Genomic DNA, 22,085 nt, shown 5'->3' on the forward strand with positions numbered 1-22,085 from the left:
ATAAGTGTTCCGTTTGTCAAAACAAAGTTTTGCACGGAACACTAAAATTACCATTCCCCCTTTATCTCCGAAACTACTGGGTCTAAAATTTAAAAAAAAATCACAAAATAGATCTTTACCTAAAGATTACAGGAAAACCTATTAGAAATTCCAGTCAAGCGTGAGTCGGACTTAATTACTTAGTTTTTGATCCGACCCCTACGGGTTTTTTAAAGACATTTCTTCACTCACTTTTGACATAAAAAATACATTATTTAAATTGTGTAATGCACGGAACCCTTGGAACGCGAGTCCGACTCGCACTTGGCCGGTTTTTTTTTTCTCAATAGCCTACATTGTGTCACACTGCTGGACAAAGACCTTCCCTTTCTTCCGCCACTCATCACGGATTCGTGTATGCACCCGCCAGTCTCTACAAAATGAGTTCAGTTCGTCTCAAAATCTCCTTTTTGGACTGCCTCTATTTCAGCCAACAACACCAACCACCACATTAAATAAATTGAGAAACATACCTTCCAAGCTTGCCGGTACCCGCTGATGCTGCTCGCGAGGCTCTCGGCGTCATAGTGCCGTGAAAACGAGTAGGGGCCCGGATGACTCCGGGACACGCATTGCCCCATATGCCCACTTGCCCTCACAAACACCGACACCGAACTAGTTACATCACTTCACTGTTTGTTTGTTTGCCACACTGGTTTAAAATGAACCTGTCACAAACAGGATTCTTTTTACAATGACCAAAACATTTTTGGTATGAAAATAAATACACGAATTAAAAAGAATTTATTTTATCTCACATTCAATATTTAAAAGAGAGTATTACGGTCTTGGGTATGCAGCAAACCAACTGCATAAATAAATAGGTAATTTATTATGGATATATGACAATATGTAAATAGTAACAGTCATTCAAGACTGATGAGGTCATTTTGTGACAATGAAACGGTTGGTATTTAAATCATATTGATATGGGCCTATATTGAATCTAATTTACAAGGCCATTGAAAAGCTTTGGCGCGCTTTTGTCTAATGATGATGCCTAATGACATTTATATAGGTAGGTAGGTACTGGTTCCGAAGCGAAGACGATCTTCAAGTGCACAGGTTTGTTTGATAACAAAAGCGTTCTCATCGGGAAGATAAATAAGCATAGGAAAAGCTTCCTCAATAAAAAAAAAGGATTTAGCAGCAGTATTGTTATTGTGTAAATAAATACCTATTAAAGCCTATTGAAGTCATAAAAACAATTGATTTGAATGATATTCACATGTGATGAATATCGCACTCGTCCGTCACAGAACACATGGAACATGAGCTTCGACCGTGTCGATACGCAGAGGCGCCTTGAGCGCGCTGCGCCCGGCGTGCGACTGGCTGCGCCGGCGCACAGCCTGGCGTAACCTCCAAGAACCAACATACTGATTACTGACAAACCAACACCTCTCACCATCTTTTACTAACGTAAGCACCCTGACAAAGACGGCATTGTGTATCCGGCTCGAAGGACCATACCTCTGTTTACGCGTTCACCATGCGCATCCTAATAAGATACGTAATGCGCCCGAAAGTGAATCGTTATAAAAAGACGATTAAGTCACTCTGTCACGTGCTTTTAATATATTATGATTTATGACTATCGTAGATATGATTTCCTATTCCTTCAGCGTACAAACTTATCTATATTTATATCCACAGAGTCGATCTCCAGCATCGTCATTTTAGGAAAATTAAGAACAGGATTAATTTTGCAAATACATGGTTATGATAAAAGTACATTAAAATACAATAGAGGCTTTTAAGATAGGGAAGACGATTGGGCATCAATTTTTTTTTATATTTAGTAAGCTACAAGAGTAAAAGCACTCCCAAGCTCCCAACGCTCTCCATTTAACGTCTTAACTTTGCTCTTGCTCGTGAATGCCACTTTGATGTCAATATCTTTGATGATAAAATTAGTGATAGATTGAACGTTCAAATCGCGGCAGCAATGCGGTTGCGGCCACGTCGGCAACGCTGCTGATAGCTGAATATCTTCGTAAGGTATATTTTGGGGGAAAAGTCTGTTTCATATTTTTACTTCTTATGAGGCTTTTCCATAACACCATTGAACAAAAATTTAAATATAAGAAAAAAAAAATAGTACCTGTGACATCCCAAAATAACAGCCCCTAGCTCCAGCACTACTTAATATATATGTACCTACCTAGATACCTGTCTATTTAAATTTTAGAAAGATGCCTAGTGACAAAAAAATTGGCATGAAATGCATGCGTAACTCTGTGATCGAAATAGTTATTTCGCAACATAAGAGCAAAGTTAGCTCTCCAATGAGGGCTATCGTTTTTTTGCTCACCAGTTGGCGCCTCTGTTGATGGTGGTCCAAAACACTCAAGAACAGCTGTCAGTCATTGAAGTGACAAGTGACATTTGACATTTCGAACCATGGAAAAGACCACCATCTACACTAGCGCCCCTAGCGGCGAATTCATACGCGTTAGCCCTCATTCTAAGGCACCTAAGTCCCCTCTTGGGCTCCCCTACTATATCCAACATAATGTAATAGGGTCCCGTTTTTAAACCAACCTGTATACCTGGCTGATTTTTGAATTTCTAAAAGTATTGAAATGCTTAGTAGTGGAGATATGTCGAAGGGAGCCACACGAAATCAAGCGCACGAAACTTTAAAAACCGTACAAGTGCGGGTCGGACTCGCCCACCGAGGGTTCCTTACGTTTTAGTATTTGTTGTTATAGCGGCATCGGCAACAGAAATACATCATTTGTGAAAATTTCGGTTCATTAGATACAGCCTGGTGGCAGACAGACGGACAGAGGAGTCTTAGTAATAGGGTCTCGTTTTTACCCTTTGGGTACGGAACCCTAAAAATCGGCCCGTTTCGACCTGACGATGTCACCACCTGTCGAACAAATTAGGTACTACTTAGTTAGGTCACCTGTGTTAAAGTGACATCTTTGTTAGTTATTATTAAACAACTTGTTTGACATGTATAGGGTAAAGGTCACTCACACAAACAGGCGTTGAGTAATATTTTCTCAATTTTTTATTGAATTTTTCAATAATATTATTGAATAATTGGCTCCATAAACCCGCTCAGACAAACGAATCTATACTAAGTACATAAACCTCAAAGTATGTGGTGTAAGAAATCTACGTATTTTAAAAGAAAAACTGTAAATAAAATTGTATGAAATTCGGAAAAAGGAGAGAACCGCCGTTCAAAACACTTTAGAAAATTAAAATAACAAAAATAAAACTTATTTTTTAGGGCTAGTTAAATAAAGCTTGTAAAAGTGAAACGAATACGCTAAGCCCGCGCTTGATCAATTAATTTGAAAATAGAAAAATAAAAAACAAATAAAAAAACATTACGAAATTTAACTTTAAGTGTAAAAAACAAAATACAAAAAGTTACGTAGCAGCATACAATTACTGGGGATCGAACTAGGGACCACCCGGTGCAAACGAAAAAAGCGAATGTTTGCAAAACACGCCATCATAGTGCTTACCTAAGCTGACGAAATTCAGCTACTCATTCTCGAGTAAAAACTAAATATCTAAATACCGCCAAAGCCAGCAAAACAAAATGTCTGCATTTTTCGACATTTAATCTTTAAACATATCTTAAATAGAAAATACTGTTATGATATCGATACGACTGCGACTATTTGTTTAGGCGCGAGCTATCACGACTCCGCCATTTTGAAAATTTTCCAAAAACCGGATCGACAAGAAAATTCTATTTAGTCATAGAATTTGGTCACAGAATTTCACGAGAATCGGTTGAGAATTGCGACCTGTAGAGGAGAAGAACATCCGGACATACAAAAGCAAAATGCGCGAGTCAAACCGTAGACCTTCGCTACGCTTCGGTCAATAAATAAGAACAAAAAAAAGCTATACTCATCCTTTTCTTTTGGGTGCCAGTACAAGGTACAAGTGTAAGACAAAAATAGTATGATTATCTCTGTCTTTGTTTGAAATGAGACAGTCCTTTGACAAACTATACCTAGTTTATCTAGTTTATTTAAATATATGATCACGCGCCATGTTGCGGAATTTCACTGGAACTATTTTTTTCATACTATACTGAACTGTCACCCTATACATGCGCAACAACAGCGCCCTTTTGACAATGATCATATATTACTGGTCAGGCTTTAACTCAGGCTTTAAATCACTCAAGGGCTGTCCAGACGGGAACAATTTTTCGCCAATCTGATTTATGTCCGATTTATTCAGTAGTAAGGACGCATACACCAATTTGGCCACTTTCACCAATTTTAAATTAATGGTGATATTTGAGAGCTCTAAATTAAAAAAGTGCCCCCAAACGGCAAACGCGAATATTAGCATCACAAACTGGTCATAATCGGCGGTTGATTTCGTCGAGACAAATTGGCGTTGCGTCCGCACGGCCTGATTTGATCGGACAATTTAATCATATTGGCGGAAAATTGTCCCCGTCTGGACAAGCCTTCACTCGTGAACGACATGTCTATATGTCTATTCACGCACCCGGAAAAATACAACCTCAAATGAACCTCAAAGATAGGTAAATCATTTTATAATATTGAATCCTTATTTATCACTTTTTCACTCATGTTTTGTCAAGGTATTTTAACTATTAAGTTTAGTTAGCACAACAAAACACAAAAACAATAAACACGAATAATGGAAATAACGAACTCAAACTTCAATTTGACATGAATTTGACAGTTCAATCGAAAACTTTTGGAGCGTTCGGAATTGCTAAGACCACTATTTTGGACCACTATTTATACTAAAGTTCTTTAAAAATAAAAATAAATATTTTATACCTTTAGTAGGTATAATATAGTTTGTCAAAGGACTGTCTCATTTCAAATATAGACAGAGAGAATCATACTCTCATCTTTGTCTTACACTAGTACTAGCACACAAAAGAAAAGGATAAGTATAGTTTTTTTTGTTCTTATTTACTGCCAATTTGGTTTGACCAAATATATCTACCTAGACCTACATGACCTACATGATCTATGACGCCGTGAAATGTCAAACCAATTGTCAATCTTGTCAATGTCAACCATTCAATATAATATAAACGAAAATAAAATAAACAAATCTAAAAACGTTGGTTATACTGCGGCGCATATTCTCTTGTAATTTCTCTTTTCTTCTCTTTATGTCTGGAATGATAACACGGGCAACAGTAAGAGCTTTCTCAACGGAGGCATTACGTGTTGTCAACAATGTTGCTATGCAACAGTTCACCGTAACACTCAAGAACGGTAAGTAAATGGTAAGTAAAAGAATAGCTTTACTTAAGTTTTTACAGTTTTATATAAAATTGCATTGCTAATTATACTTAATATTTTAGAAAATGCGGTGTTAGGCTATCGGCTAGTAGGAAAACATATTACTTTCGATCATACAGACGTTCCACCGGTGTTTCAAGGTAAAGGCGTGGGAAAACTGCTGGCTAAGGTTCGTATAGACATTTAAATTATTATTTTTTGTTAGATAATACCTAATTTTTGTGTTTTAAACCATCGCAGCATATTTGAATTAAACACTGTATACCATTGTTTCCAGCTTTCAGCTGATGCAATGTTGTTGTTGTTGTTGTTATGGCACCCCAGAGGTGCAAGGGCCTTCACAAGCTCGCGCCATGCCTTCCTATCTTTAGCGACCCTTCTGGCCTTGCTCCAGCTCAACCCAACCGCTCATAGCTCACTCATTACGGACCGCTGCCAAGAGTGCACAGGGCGTTCCGTGGCCACCGCTTCTGTCCTGTGGTTTCCAACCAAAAGCGATGGTTGCGTTATTTGTTTCCCCACTTCAAATAGTATGTCCTATCCGTCTCTATTTTGGTGTCGCGAGTTCTATAAATCAATATTTATTTATTAAATATTATAAGGCATGAAGCTTATAAGCCTAGGTTCCAAAAAGTGGGTTGCGAGTGAATATTGAGTGGGCCCTGAAACTACTACATCTGAGCATTACCAATAATATTTTATGCCCCCTTTTAAGACGGCCAAGAGGTGGGTCCTGATTTGGCGGTTTTTGTTAGGTGGGTCGGAGTCCAGTCAACCTTGGGGACCACTGCAGTCTAATCTATTGTAAGGTGGTATTGTATAATGTTGTTCTTCCTCAAAAATGATACAGTATGAAATTGTGTACTTTTGGATCATTTTAATAATATCACAGTCACAAAATTTTATAATCATCATATCGGCCAGAATCTATTTCATAAAGGTCTTCCGCAAGGAACCAGTTACCCAAAGCAACCAGTTGGGTGCTGTGCTTATCCAACATTTAAAACCTACTATCAAAATATTATATTTCGTAAAGGTCTTCCACAAGGAACAAGTTACCCATTCTTTGTAAACAGCTTAGCTTAGTTATATTTTAACATTATTATTATTGTTTATTTTTTCAGTATGCATTTGATCATGCTCAAAGTAACAAACTGGATGTAACATGCAGGTGTCATTTTCTGGCCAAATATTATGAGAAGAATGCATCAAAATATAAAGGTCTAAAAGTTAAAATGGACTTAGAATAAAACACTAAACATGGAAGCAGCATGGCACAGATGTAATATTAATTATTATTTACGAGAAAAATGTTATGGAAAAGCTAAAACCATTGCTAAACTCGCATCATCCCAGTTCCCTGATATAATAGAGTATCCGTTTTATCATGGCTTAGCTCAGATACTCGAAGGACAGATCCAAAAAGGAATTAATGAATTAACTCCATTACAGTCTGACAAAGATATACAATTGGCAGTTGTTATTGCTCTAATTTATGGCCATAAACTTGCTAGTTCTGTTGAAAGAGATGCCTTGTATGGTCTAGAATCCAAACTGAAAGAGGAAAGGAAACAAGCAACTGCAACATCATACTACTACTCAGGTTTGTTTCTTTCTCTAGCCGGAAAATATGAGAAGGCCTCTGAATATATTAACAAATGTCTGAAAAAAGACTCGAACAACATAAATGCCATTATTTTAAAGGGTTGGAATGATATGTATATGTATATTGGTGACTTGCAGGGAGCTATTTTGGATTGCTTAGAGCTAGCTCTCAGCAAGAGTGACCGCAATGTAGAGGCTTTGCTTGGTTTAGCCAAATTTAAATACTTTGCTAAAGACCATGAAGCATCTAATCTCACTTTGGACAGATTGATTGTCAGCAGCCCTGGACAAGTTGTGCCCTTGATTGAAAAGTTAAAAAACGAATTTGCAATGCAAAAGTGGGAGCCAGTGTATGACACAATTGAAAGAATTTTTCACTTGGAATGTGACAATATTGTGGCATTGAGAATCCAGATTTATATTGCTTTATGCAAAAATTCAGACTACATTGAAGCTGCTGATCAATTAAATAAGTTTTATGGAGTTTTAGAGAATGAAGAGACATATAATGGCTTTCAATTTTACAACACAACTCAGATATTTTCAAGAGCCTGCGGAAGATCAAGTGCAGTCCTTTCTCAAGTTTACAGATTTGCACAATATGCTTCAGAAATGTATTCCAACAATGTAGATTATTTAAGTGAGGTGGGGTACCAATGTCTCCTTCAAGGAAAGCATAAAGATGCCTTAAGCTTTTTCAAGGCGGCCAGCAAAATCGACAGTAACTCTATTACCGCATTATGCGGGCTGACCCTTTGTCAGATGTATGAAAACGGGCCGACTGAACAAATCTCACAACAAATAGAATTATTGTTTGAAATGCAAGGCCCAAAAAAAGTGCCTATTTTATATTTACTGTCAGCACAGTTGAATTTGAAAAACTCATCAACTGCTCTGGCTTTGCTCAACACTGCATTTGAAGCTACAGTCTCTTCAGCAAACAAATATCCTTTTGGATTAACATATGTAAAGGATCTTGATCCTGATTTCTTGCTTGATGTTTACAAAGAATACAAGAAACATTTGCCGAAGAAACCATTTGTGATTGTTGGTTATTTGTTGTATTCTCAAGAGAGCAGTTCTTTAGTTTCAAACTGCTTGAATATTCTGGAGACAGCTTGCAAAGCTTGCCCTGGCTTGATAACAGGCTTATACGAACTTGCCAAGTTTAAGTTTCTGTTTGGTTATTCAAATGAAAGTGAGAAGTTGGCTCAACAAGTTGGTGAACTCGATAATACGCATGCGGGCAGTCAAGTGCTGTTGGCTCAAATTTACATTCAACAACAAGCCTTTACTAAAGCCGCTCAAGCTTTAGAGTTGTGTTTAAGCTACAATTTTAAAGTCCGAGACAGTGCTATATACCATTTCTTAAACGGAGTGATTTTGAAAAGTGCTGACCATCTTCAAGATGCTTTATCGAGTTTCAACACAAGCTTGCAGATAACCACTAGCAAAACCAGTAATGCTAGTCGCCAGTTTGAAACAGATTTGAACATCATTGACAAGGCCACTTTGTATTTACAAATTATAGAAATACAAACATCTTTGGGGCAGTTAGCTGAAGCCGGGAAAACTATGCAGGTAACATTTTTATTCTCTTAAGTTTTGGTACAAGATAATTTGATTTATTTTTATAAAATTTTGCTTCACACACATTCACTGCCAGCGACCCGCGGGTTTTCTGTTCCTAGTCGCGTTTTGTTTCATACAGTTTTTCCCATGTTATCGGCTACTTTCGTAGCGCATAGCTGGCGTTGGCACTGAATGTGTTAAATACCACAATAGTAGCTAATAAGTATACTACTCTCCTATATTTTTAAGGGTGTCATGAGCTTTGCTGACCCTTACTTTAGAATTAAGAGGAGATTTATTGCTTTAAAACGAGATAAGCCTAGGTCGATTTTCGGTATTTTCGATTCCATTTACTTGTAGTCATTTGGCTTGTTCTAATTTTTTAAATAACGTCAATGATTACACTTTTACATAAAGTTGGCTCCATAAAAAATCGAAAATACGATAAATCAGTTTGGTCATGCCTTGCCTTGTATTTAAAAAAAATAGATTTGACGTCGTGATTTGATTTGAATTTCTAAATTGAATCTGTATGCCAGCAACCCGGTAACACGTTAATATGTAGATAATAACTTTGTGTCTATTTCTTTTATAGGAAGCTATTCAAGAATTTTCTTACACCTCAGAAGAAAGTCGCCTCCTTATAGCTCGTGCAGACCTTGCTCTAAAGAAAGGTGACGTCGACGGGGCCATTGACATCCTAAATGAAATAAAACCAGGCCAGCCATATTACTTCCAGGCCCACAGCAAAATGGCCCATATATATTTACAAGAGAAGAAAGACCGAGCTATGTTCACGACGTGTTTTAAAGAGGTAGTCAGCAATCACCCTATGGCTGATGCCCATACTATGATGGGCGATGTTTATATGTCAATTCATGGTAAGCTATACAAGTAATTCCAAAATACAATATAATATTTCTTTGCTTCTTTATTAATTAAGCAAGAAAATAAAACAAATTAAACACAATTTAAATCCCCAGCGCAGGCTTCGTCATAGTTGCTACACACAAAAATAGTATCCACAACACGCTTCGTCAAAAATTAAAAATTAAAACCAAAATCAAACAAAAAAAATGCTATTCTAACAATAGCATATTCTTTAGTGTATGTGTTGTGTTATCCACTTTTGTAGGAAATGAAAAAGAAACATTTTATTGTGCGTAGTGAAGTCAATATTAATCACAGCACAGGGGATCGACTTTGGGGACTTCTGGGATTCAGGGATTGCTTTTTAGTTTTAAGTTATTATTCTTATTATCAATAATAGCACAGTAAATACACCTAAATAGTTAAACTAAATGCACATTCATATTGGGCTTACAGTTTTAGAAGTACAAGCATACTGCTTTTTTTAGGGTTCCGTATCCAAAGGGTAAAAACGGGACCCTATTACTAAGACTCCGCTGTCCGTCTGTCTCGTCACCAGGCTGTATCTCATGAACCGTGATAACTAGACAGTTGAAATTTTCACAGATGTATTTCTGTTGCCGCTATAACAACAAATACTAAGAAGTACGGAACCCTCGGTGCGCGAGTCCGACTCGCACTTGGCCGGTTTTTTTTCTATTTCTTTTAGCTCGCACCTCGCAGTCAGTGGCGTCTATAAAGTTTGTAAACTTGGGCAGGGACAAGTTAACTCGCGCGAGTGTGTATTTTGGGAGTCGAGCAAGACACGAGGAAGCTTTAATATAAAGTGGAATAGTTTTCAAAATGCCTCTTGTATGCTTATAAATGTATGTGTTTTAGAGCCAATCCAAGCAGTGGAGTCATACGAGACGGCCCTCCAGAGTAACCCGAAGGACTTGAATTTGGTCCGTAAGCTTGGCGAGGCGCTGGTGAAGACGCATCGGTTCGACGCCGCCGCGCAGCACTATGAGGCAAACATTAAGTTGCTTAATGATGATACACTCAGATTTGAGTATCTCGAGCTTCTCATAAAGGTATGCTTTTAACGTGATCTTATACGTACGTACGTATAAGTAATGAAGTCAAACTCGTTAATCGAGGTATTGAGAGATGAGGCAGGGCGCCCTCTGTGGGGCGCGAGCGAGGTTTTGCTTTATTAGGTATTCTAATTTTGAAGCAAGATGTTCCAAATACCCTATCTTTATGTAAAATATGACGTTGAAGGTTGTCTGGGGGAGATTGCCGTCCAACTACAGTCCAATACTACAACTATAGTCCACAGTTTCAATTCAATACTTAATTAAATATCAAAATCAATGTTTTTGTGTGAGTTGTTTCTCTCATTTATGAAATTATCTTGCCTCAGAACTGCCTCGTTCAAATAATAGTCACGCCTAAATAAAGATATTCAAGTTAATTTTATACCATATTTGGGGGTTTTTAGGCCATAAGTAATTGGGTTGTTTCACGGTACTTTTTAGCGAAAAAGACCGCCTGTTGTTACCTCTACATTAAATCTATATCCTGTTGTTCTGTATTCTGATTTGACGAGGTGTGAATATTTGTATTGCGTCATAATCAGATGTTTTCCTTTCAGCTAAAAGAATATGACAAAGTGGACTCAGTGATATCCGCCGACTTGAATGAAATGTACAACAAGGCTAAAGACATCCCGACTTTGAAGCGGCGAGTCAATCTCCTCCTCCTGCAAGCCAAGAGCCGTGAGCTCAAGAATCCGACCGCTGGAAACACGCATCTGATTCTCACAGAGGCGCGGGACTTGCAGGTAAGGTCAAATGCTTTTAAGGGTTCCGTAGTCAGCAAGATATACGCCTAGATACGTCGGTCGGTTGCTTAGCTAAGAGGGCCTACCGCGTAACATGAAAATCTTGCATGTTCGAGCGTTAGAAAGGCAGATAACGAAATATCCATTTTCGTGTTTTGCGGTAGGCTCGCAGAATTGTTAGCGCTAAATTCGGCTGGCCTAAAAATAAGCAATAAGAACTCTTTTTTTTAATGATGATATAGGCAGGCGTTTGACCACGATCCCACCTGATGGTAAGTAATGATGCGATCTACGGTGGAGCACGCTTACCTATGAGATACCTATTAACTCTTGCCTTGAAGAGCCCCAGATTGTACTCATGCGGAAACACAGACTCGGGCAGGACGTTTCATTCCTTGGCAGTTCGCATAAGAAATGTGGAAGCAAAACGCTTCGTGCGTATTTTTGGAGTTCCTACCATGAAGCGATGCCGGAGTGTACTAAAACTCTGTAATAAAACAATGCAACCTCATTTGGTTCGGGCATGTTAGAATCCCACCGCTATAATATAAATTATAAACTGTAATAGATGTCATATACCTACTAAAGAAAAAGTGACGAAGCCCTCCAGTGGTGAAGGCCGCATTATTCGAACCGGCATCTTTAGCTATTGCGGTTAACGCCATGAACCCCTAGGCCACCTCGCCACGGCGGAACCTGTCTCAATTTCTCGACTATGTGCCATCTTAGAAAGACTGGGCGTCTTTGTGTTTTTAGTCTACTTTTTTTGTTGCAGGCAGCTATAGTGAAAAGGATAGAGATAGACTCGCGAGGAGACCTACAAGAAGAGCGGCGGCAGTTGTCTCACATCCTCTGCTGCTTGGCGAAAGTAAAGTCCACGAAGGAGCCAGCGGTCGCCGCCAACCTGTACTCTGAGGCTCTTATACAGGCCCCGAGAGACCCTAACACGTTGCTGGCGCTGGCCAAGTTATTCGCACATGTGAGTACTACAGGTCTAGAAAGTACAAGATTGCCTGTGAAATATCAAAAGTGCTACCAAAATCTGAATGATGTCAAATGTCATTGTCAATAATGCGATTGCGTAAAATATTTTGCTTTTGTAACGGTAAAGATATAACCATCCACCTCCTGAATACAGCTTTTCGTGTAAGGTTTTCTTTTGTGTAATAGAGGTTAAATAAATAAATAATATGCACGCACGTTTGTTTTTAGATGAACAATCCAGAGAAGTGTGAACAAACATGCGCCATTCTGTTGAACACTGACCCGAACAACGAATCGGCTGCGGTTATGATGGCCGATCTAGCTTTCCGAAAAGTGAGTAACAAAAGCCGTGCGTATTTCTGTACGGTCTATTTAATGCAGATAGTAACCTAATGTCGTGCCTAAAATACTGTTTTATAAAAATAACACGTCATATTTCGGCATATTTTTTTCTATCCTAATTTTACTGTTAGATAACCAAAAGCTTATACGGACCGGACTTATATATGTTGAATATGAAGAGAGCATATAATGTCTTCAAACTTTCACGTATGTGGGTTGATTTTTACTCAACAATTTCTTAATCGCCAGGTGGATCTAGAGACTGCGCAACGCCACCTGACTCAGATCCTTTCAGTGAAGCCGATGAGCTGGGAGGCACTAGCACAACTCATCGAAGTACAGTGGCGGCGCGGCAAGCTCGCTGATACGGAACCGGCGCTAGACGCGGCCAAGCTGGAGCTAGGAGACGGGGACGACCCGGGTACGGTATATAGATCCTAACAGTGACCAATTAGCTGGGAGGCACTCGCTCAACTCATGGAAGAACAGTAGCGTCGCGGCAAGCTCGCTGATGCGGAACCAGCGCTAGACGCGATCAAGCTGGAGCTCGGAGACGGGGACAACCCGGGTACGCCATAAATAGTAGACTATTATTACATGGCAACAAAAAGAAAACAGAATATTTTTTAATTGGCAATTTTTCGCTGCTTAATCCTATTTCAAGCATCTCTAAAGCTTCAAGCGTACGACATTCTCGCTTTCTTCGGGTCGGAATCATATTTGAAGCTACAAACCTAGCTAAGACCGAGGTTCGTATTTCATTTCTGACACTACTAATTATATCATTATAGAAGCAAAGTCAGCAGCATCCATAGGTAGACAAGTGGATTTTGCTGCCTTTCTTCTGACTCTTCTATATGACTCAATTACTTATCACTCGTTGCCAGGCTACCAGTACTGCAGCGGCGTGATGTCCGTGTACGCCGGTCGAGCGAACGCCGCGCTCCGCCAGCTGAACCAGGCGCGGCGCTCCCCGCGCTGGGGCCAGCTGGCGGCGCGGCGCATGGTGCTGCTGTGCCTGTCGCAGCACGCGCCCGGAGCGCACGACGCCGTCAACGAGGAGTGAGTACCTGTGTCACAGTTACATGCTGGCAACGTCGCGTTACAACTGAACCAGGCGCGGCGCTCCCCGCGCTGGGGCCAGCTGGCGGCGCAGCGCATGGTGCTGCTGTGCCTGTCGCAGCACGCGCCCGGAGCGCACGACGCCGTCAACGAGGAGTGAGTACCTGTGTCACAGTTACATGCTGGCAACGTCGCGTTACAACTGAACCAGGCGCGGCGCTCCCCGCGCTGGGGCCAGCTGGCGGCGCGGCGCATGGTGCTGCTGTGCCTGTCGCAGCACGCGCCCGGAGCGCACGACGCCGTCAACGAGGAGTGAGTACCTGTGTCACAGTTACATGCTGGCAACGTCGCGTTACAACTGAACCAGGCGCGGCGCTCCCCGCGCTGGGGCCAGCTGGCGGCGCGGCGCATGGTGCTGCTGTGCCTGTCGCAGCACGCGCCCGGAGCGCACGACGCCGTCAACGAGGAGTGAGTACCTGTGTCACAGTTACATGCTGGCAACGTCGCGTTACAACTGAACCAGGCGCGGCGCTCCCCGCGCTGGGGCCAGCTGGCGGCGCGGCGCATGGTGCTGCTGTGCCTGTCGCAGCACGCGCCCGGAGCGCACGACGCCGTCAACGAGGAGTGAGTACCTGTGTCACAGTTACATGCTGGCAACGTCGCGTTACAACTGAACCAGGCGCGGCGCTCCCCGCGCTGGGGCCAGCTGGCGGCGCGGCGCATGGTGCTGCTGTGCCTGTCGCAGCACGCGCCCGGAGCGCACGACGCCGTCAACGAGGAGTGAGTACCTGTGTCACAGTTACATGCTGGCAACGTCGCGTTACAACTGAACCAGGCGCGGCGCTCCCCGCGCTGGGGCCAGCTGGCGGCGCGGCGCATGGTGCTGCTGTGCCTGTCGCAGCACGCGCCCGGAGCGCACGACGCCGTCAACGAGGAGTGAGTACCTGTGTCACAGTTACATGCTGGCAACGTCGCGTTACAACTGAACCAGGCGCGGCGCTCCCCGCGCTGGGGCCAGCTGGCGGCGCGGCGCATGGTGCTGCTGTGCCTGTCGCAGCACGCGCCCGGAGCGCACGACGCCGTCAACGAGGAGTGAGTACCTGTGTCACAGTTACATGCTGGCAACGTCGCGTTACAACTGAACCAGGCGCGGCGCTCCCCGCGCTGGGGCCAGCTGGCGGCGCGGCGCATGGTGCTGCTGTGCCTGTCGCAGCACGCGCCCGGAGCGCACGACGCCGTCAACGAGGAGTGAGTACCTGTGTCACAGTTACATGCTGGCAACGTCGCGTTACAACTGAACCAGGCGCGGCGCTCCCCGCGCTGGGGCCAGCTGGCGGCGCGGCGCATGGTGCTGCTGTGCCTGTCGCAGCACGCGCCCGGAGCGCACGACGCCGTCAACGAGGAGTGAGTACCTGTGTCACAGTTACATGCTGGCAACGTCGCGTTACAACTGAACCAGGCGCGGCGCTCCCCGCGCTGGGGCCAGCTGGCGGCGCGGCGCATGGTGCTGCTGTGCCTGTCGCAGCACGCGCCCGGAGCGCACGACGCCGTCAACGAGGAGTGAGTACCTGTGTCACAGTTACATGCTGGCAACGTCGCGTTACAACTGAACCAGGCGCGGCGCTCCCCGCGCTGGGGCCAGCTGGCGGCGCGGCGCATGGTGCTGCTGTGCCTGTCGCAGCACGCGCCCGGAGCGCACGACGCCGTCAACGAGGAGTGAGTACCTGTGTCACAGTTACATGCTGGCAACGTCGCGTTACAACTGAACCAGGCGCGGCGCTCCCCGCGCTGGGGCCAGCTGGCGGCGCGGCGCATGGTGCTGCTGTGCCTGTCGCAGCACGCGCCCGGAGCGCACGACGCCGTCAACGAGGAGTGAGTACCTGTGTCACAGTTACATGCTGGCAACGTCGCGTTACAACTGAACCAGGCGCGGCGCTCCCCGCGCTGGGGCCAGCTGGCGGCGCGGCGCATGGTGCTTCTGTGCCTGTCGCAGCACGCGCCCGGAGCGCACGACGCCGTCAACGAGGAGTGAGTACCTGTGTCACAGTTACATGCTGGCAACGTCGCGTTACAACTGAACCAGGCGCGGCGCTCCCCGCGCTGGGGCCAGCTGGCGGCGCGGCGCATGGTGCTGCTGTGCCTGTCGCAGCACGCGCCCGGAGCGCACGACGCCGTCAACGAGGAGTGAGTACCTGTGTCACAGTTACATGCTGGCAACGTCGCGTTACAACTGAACCAGGCGCGGCGCTCCCCGCGCTGGGGCCAGCTGGCGGCGCGGCGCATGGTGCTGCTGTGGCTGTCGCAGCACGCGCCCGGAGCGCACGACGCCGTCAACGAGGAGTGAGTACCTGTGTCACAGTTACATGCTGGCAACGTCGCGTTACAACTGAACCAGGCGCGGCGCTCCCCGCGCTGGGGCCAGCTGGCGGCGCGGCGCATGGTGCTGCTGTGCCTGTCGCAGCACGCGCCCGGAGCGCACGACGCCGTCAACGAGGAGTGAGTACCTGTGTCACAGTTACATGCTGGCAACGTCGCGTTACAACTGAACCAGGCGCGGCGCTCCCCGCGCTGGGGCCAGCTGGCGGCGCGGCGCATGGTGCTGCTGTGCCTGTCGCAGCACGCGCCCGGAGCGCACGACGCCGTCAACGAGGAGTGAGTACCTGTGTCACAGTTACATGCTGGCAACGTCGCGTTACAACTGAACCAGGCGCGGCGCTCCCCGCGCTGGGGCCAGCTGGCGGCGCGGCGCATGGTGCTGCTGTGCCTGTCGCAGCACGCGCCCGGAGCGCACGACGCCGTCAACGAGGAGTGAGTACCTGTGTCACAGTTACATGCTGGCAACGTCGCGTTACAACTGAACCAGGCGCGGCGCTCCCCGCGCTGGGGCCAGCTGGCGGCGCGGCGCATGGTGCTGCTGTGCCTGTCGCAGCACGCGCCCGGAGCGCACGACGCCGTCAACGAGGAGTGAGTACCTGTGTCACAGTTACATGCTGGCAACGTCGCGTTACAACTGAACCAGGCGCGGCGCTCCCCGCGCTGGGGCCAGCTGGCGGCGCGGCGCATGGTGCTGCTGTGCCTGTCGCAGCACGCGCCCGGAGCGCACGACGCCGTCAACGAGGAGTGAGTACCTGTGTCACAGTTACATGCTGGCAACGTCGCGTTACAACTGAACCAGGCGCGGCGCTCCCCGCGCTGGGGCCAGCTGGCGGCGCGGCGCATGGTGCTGCTGTGCCTGTCGCAGCACGCGCCCGGAGCGCACGACGCCGTCAACGAGGAGTGAGTACCTGTGTCACAGTTACATGCTGGCAACGTCGCGTTACAACTGAACCAGGCGCGGCGCTCCCCGCGCTGGGGCCAGCTGGCGGCGCGGCGCATGGTGCTGCTGTGCCTGTCGCAGCACGCGCCCGGAGCGCACGACGCCGTCAACGAGGAGTGAGTACCTGTGTCACAGTTACATGCTGGCAACGTCGCGTTACAACTGAACCAGGCGCGGCGCTCCCCGCGCTGGGGCCAGCTGGCGGCGCGGCGCATGGTGCTGCTGTGCCTGTCGCAGCACGCGCCCGGAGCGCACGACGCCGTCAACGAGGAGTGAGTACCTGTGTCACAGTTACATGCTGGCAACGTCGCGTTACAACTGAACCAGGCGCGGCGCTCCCCGCGCTGGGGCCAGCTGGCGGCGCGGCGCATGGTGCTGCTGTGCCTGTCGCAGCACGCGCCCGGAGCGCACGACGCCGTCAACGAGGAGTGAGTACCTGTGTCACAGTTACATGCTGGCAACGTCGCGTTACAACTGAACCAGGCGCGGCGCTCCCCGCGCTGGGGCCAGCTGGCGGCGCGGCGCATGGTGCTGCTGTGCCTGTCGCAGCACGCGCCCGGAGCGCACGACGCCGTCAACGAGGAGTGAGTACCTGTGTCACAGTTACATGCTGGCAACGTCGCGTTACAACTGAACCAGGCGCGGCGCTCCCCGCGCTGGGGCCAGCTGGCGGCGCGGCGCATGGTGCTGCTGTGCCTGTCGCAGCACGCGCCCGGAGCGCACGACGCCGTCAACGAGGAGTGAGTACCTGTGTCACAGTTACATGCTGGCAACGTCGCGTTACAACTGAACCAGGCGCGGCGCTCCCCGCGCTGGGGCCAGCTGGCGGCGCGGCGCATGGTGCTGCTGTGCCTGTCGCAGCACGCGCCCGGAGCGCACGACGCCGTCAACGAGGAGTGAGTACCTGTGTCACAGTTACATGCTGGCAACGTCGCGTTACAACTGAACCAGGCGCGGCGCTCCCCGCGCTGGGGCCAGCTGGCGGCGCGGCGCATGGTGCTGCTGTGCCTGTCGCAGCACGCGCCCGGAGCGCACGACGCCGTCAACGAGGAGTGAGTACCTGTGTCACAGTTACATGCTGGCAACGTCGCGTTACAACTGAACCAGGCGCGGCGCTCCCCGCGCTGGGGCCAGCTGGCGGCGCGGCGCATGGTGCTGCTGTGCCTGTCGCAGCACGCGCCCGGAGCGCACGACGCCGTCAACGAGGAGTGAGTACCTGTGTCACAGTTACATGCTGGCAACGTCGCGTTACAACTGAACCAGGCGCGGCGCTCCCCGCGCTGGGGCCAGCTGGCGGCGCGGCGCATGGTGCTGCTGTGCCTGTCGCAGCACGCGCCCGGAGCGCACGACGCCGTCAACGAGGAGTGAGTACCTGTGTCACAGTTACATGCTGGCAACGTCGCGTTACAACTGAACCAGGCGCGGCGCTCCCCGCGCTGGGGCCAGCTGGCGGCGCGGCGCATGGTGCTGCTGTGCCTGTCGCAGCACGCGCCCGGAGCGCACGACGCCGTCAACGAGGAGTGAGTACCTGTGTCACAGTTACATGCTGGCAACGTCGCGTTACAACTGAACCAGGCGCGGCGCTCCCCGCGCTGGGGCCAGCTGGCGGCGCGGCGCATGGTGCTGCTGTGCCTGTCGCAGCACGCGCCCGGAGCGCACGACGCCGTCAACGAGGAGTGAGTACCTGTGTCACAGTTACATGCTGGCAACGTCGCGTTACAACTGAACCAGGCGCGGCGCTCCCCGCGCTGGGGCCAGCTGGCGGCGCGGCGCATGGTGCTGCTGTGCCTGTCGCAGCACGCGCCCGGAGCGCACGACGCCGTCAACGAGGAGTGAGTACCTGTGTCACAGTTACATGCTGGCAACGTCGCGTTACAACTGAACCAGGCGCGGCGCTCCCCGCGCTGGGGCCAGCTGGCGGCGCGGCGCATGGTGCTGCTGTGCCTGTCGCAGCACGCGCCCGGAGCGCACGACGCCGTCAACGAGGAGTGAGTACCTGTGTCACAGTTACATGCTGGCAACGTCGCGTTACAACTGAACCAGGCGCGGCGCTCCCCGCGCTGGGGCCAGCTGGCGGCGCGGCGCATGGTGCTGCTGTGCCTGTCGCAGCACGCGCCCGGAGCGCACGACGCCGTCAACGAGGAGTGAGTACCTGTGTCACAGTTACATGCTGGCAACGTCGCGTTACAACTGAACCAGGCGCGGCGCTCCCCGCGCTGGGGCCAGCTGGCGGCGCGGCGCATGGTGCTGCTGTGCCTGTCGCAGCACGCGCCCGGAGCGCACGACGCCGTCAACGAGGAGTGAGTACCTGTGTCACAGTTACATGCTGGCAACGTCGCGTTACAACTGAACCAGGCGCGGCGCTCCCCGCGCTGGGGCCAGCTGGCGGCGCGGCGCATGGTGCTGCTGTGCCTGTCGCAGCACGCGCCCGGAGCGCACGACGCCGTCAACGAGGAGTGAGTACCTGTGTCACAGTTACATGCTGGCAACGTAAAATTCATACTATACCGGACTGTTTCGCAGTTGCCAGCCGAACCAGAACAGGCGAGATACTTTAGTCTAACTAAATGCTCCGTGCGTTTGACAAAATCACCAAAAAAAAATTCACCACATCAACGCCAGGAAAATACTGACTGAAAAACATTATACAAATGAAATTTAAATGAACGCTATTCAATATTTATCATTCAAAGTCATCACTTAAAAGTCCACCAGCCAACATGACAAATAACTTCAAAAAATTGGCATCAAATTCCTTTGCTACTGTTCTGGATAAAATGCTACTTTCTCATCAGTTGTTGAAGAATAAAGAAAGCCTTTACGAGCTGGTGTGGTGAATTGTTATGGTGAATGTTTATATTTTTATGTTTGCCACACTCCATTTTATTATTTTTCATTCTTTTTTCCAGCGATACAAGAATGCTAGCGCTCAAAACAGCCGAAAAACTGCTAGCGGAAGTAGCGCCCGGAGACCGTAAAGCCCTGCAGGCGCTAATCCAGCTCGCTACAAGACAAAAGAGCATGGGCGAGCGCGCGCTGCAAGACCTGCTGCCTGCCATCACCGATGACGCTGGACAAGATGACCCGTACCTCATACTGGCTGTCGCTAACGCGTAAGTTTTTAAAAAGATGTTGTTAAAACTTCATGTTTGAAGTTTTTTATACGATTTTTAAAATTGCGAATTTTTCTACTTTCAATGGTTTCAAAATCACTTACGTAGGACTTTTTGTAATGGAAAATCTTCCGACTTTTACGAAACGATGCATTTCATTTCATTAATTTTATTCTTAAACAATACAATCATTGTGTCAGAAATCACGTTAAATACAATTTATAAATAACAATAATAAAAACCATTTAAACTAATACTAAATAAAGTGTTATTTTTCTATACTTTGGTATCAGTTTTGTCTACATACACAGCAGTTTAAGTAACTATCCTATTATTCGACAAAATCGTTTAGCCAAACACTTTGATTTCAGTTACAATATCGTGAAACAACCAACGAGAGCCAAGAACATCTTAAAGCGGACTATTTCGTCTATACCTTGGACACCGGAGAAGGCTGATGGTTTAGAGAGGTATGCTTTATCGTTTAATCCACATTAACTTCAAGAAAAGAGCGTATTTCCATCTCAAATGCCGGCAACGCACTTACAACCACTCTAGCGTTGCAGGTGTCCATGGGCGGTAATCTCTTATCATCAGGCGATTCGTTTGCTTCCTATATCATAAAAAAACTTATTAGCCGTTACATAGAGCCGCTACATTAACTTATATTTAATTTCATTCATGTGAACGTTCGTGGGCCAAACTGTATTCGAGTACGAAGTCTCTAAAGAGTTCAAAATTATAATGGTTTAAGTAATTATCTATATAATTAGATGCTGGTTGGAAGTCGCCGACGGCCAAGTGAGCTCCGGACGGGTGGACGCTGCGAAAGAACTGCTGACTAAGGTCCTCAACCACAACAACTCCTGCTCCGCCGCTTATCAACAATTAGGTAAAAATATTGCTGATATTGCTGCTTAGCGATTTGACTGAAAACGTTACCTGACAGAACTATTGAAAATAAGTTGCTTATCCTCTAAGCTTCTTTTGAAACTTATACAATTTGAAAGTTGAGTTGTCTGTACTTAATCCTTACCTCTTAACATTTAAAAATTTTCACTTTACAGGTTACTTAGCTGAAAAAGAACAGAACTACAAAAGCGCCGCCCAAAACTACGAAAACGCATGGTCATTCGGAGGCAAGAGCGATCTCTCCGTCGGCTACAAACTCGCCCACGCATATCTGAAGCTTAAGAAGTACCCCGAGTGCATCGTAGTCTGTCGGCACATACTAAAGGCGCACCCTGACTACCCCAAGCTCAAAAAGGAGATATTGGAGAAAGCTAAAACTAATTTAAGAACATAGGCTCCGTTGGATTTAACTTTGCTCACAACCCTCTTTGCTATTGTCGTAACAAAGCATGGTCCTTCGGAGGCAAGAGCGATCTCTCCATCGGCTACAAACTCGCCCTCGCATATCTGAAGCTTAAGAAGTACCCCGAATGCATTGTCGTCTATCGGCATATACTTAAGGCACATCCTTACTCCCTCAAGCTTAAGAAAGAGATATTGGGGAAAGATAAAACTAATTTAAGAACATAAACATGAATTTTAAAAATGGTCGTGGCTTTGATAGAAGCGACTGCCGATGCTGTCTGATCTCTCAACCCCTAAGGTAGAGGGATTCCAGACGCGCCTGATTCATTCATTCATTCATTTATTCCTTTATAAAACATAGTTTTACATGTCAAATACAATATTTCATATTTACAACTATTTACATCTAAATTGTTGATTGAAGAGCCAGTTGATAAACTGATTAACGAAAAGTAGAAGTCATCCCAAACAGAATTCTCAAATTTCACATATGAAAACTACGATTGTAAATACGATTACAGGTGGTTGTTTCAACCTGTTTCGGCTACAAGGTTTATAATTTTGGCCTTTATATATGCTTTTATCGTGGTCATAATATCTGTCCTTTTCTACTAAATGTATAAAATATAGAACCAGGCGCGCCAGGCCCTAGAGAAAGGCGGATCGTAAGTAAACGAAAAAGTGTCTTAAAACAACACTTAACTCCTGTCATAATAAGGAATAATATATGTTGTACGGCATTGTTCATAGCTTTAATTGTTATT

At 46.7% G+C, this 22,085-nt stretch overlaps 2 protein-coding genes across 2 annotated transcripts in view; one reads left to right on the plus strand and one right to left on the minus strand.

Moving 5' to 3' along the window:
- The window catches only part of LOC134743634 (uncharacterized), a 116,606-nt gene extending 115,319 nt beyond the window's left edge, over window positions 1-1,287 (minus strand). Inside the window, exons 1-2 of the mRNA XM_063677211.1 lie at window positions 1,268-1,287; window positions 513-707 (exon numbers count right to left, since the gene is read on the minus strand). Of these exons, the coding sequence (XP_063533281.1) occupies window positions 513-620 (108 nt within the window). The 5' untranslated portion in view covers window positions 621-707; window positions 1,268-1,287. The remainder of the gene's footprint in view (window positions 1-512; window positions 708-1,267) is intronic.
- Window positions 1,288-5,118: 3,831 nt separating this feature from the next.
- Window positions 5,119-21,564, plus strand: LOC134743670 (tetratricopeptide repeat protein 21B-like). The gene is made up of 14 exons (XM_063677263.1): window positions 5,119-5,288; window positions 5,378-5,484; window positions 6,440-8,501; window positions 9,088-9,373; window positions 10,242-10,435; window positions 10,999-11,187; window positions 11,963-12,166; window positions 12,400-12,504; window positions 12,763-12,934; window positions 13,401-13,575; window positions 19,801-20,004; window positions 20,376-20,474; window positions 20,778-20,896; window positions 21,072-21,564. The coding sequence occupies exons 3-14, from the start codon at window positions 6,576-6,578 to the stop codon at window positions 21,308-21,310; spliced, it is 3,912 nt and encodes a 1,303-aa protein (XP_063533333.1). The 5' UTR covers window positions 5,119-5,288; window positions 5,378-5,484; window positions 6,440-6,575; the 3' UTR covers window positions 21,311-21,564.
- The last annotated feature ends 521 nt before the right edge of the window (window positions 21,565-22,085 follow it).

The sequence above is a fragment of the Cydia strobilella genome, chromosome 8, assembly GCF_947568885.1.
Source record: "Cydia strobilella chromosome 8, ilCydStro3.1, whole genome shotgun sequence".
Lineage (NCBI taxonomy): Eukaryota > Metazoa > Arthropoda > Insecta > Lepidoptera > Tortricidae > Cydia > Cydia strobilella.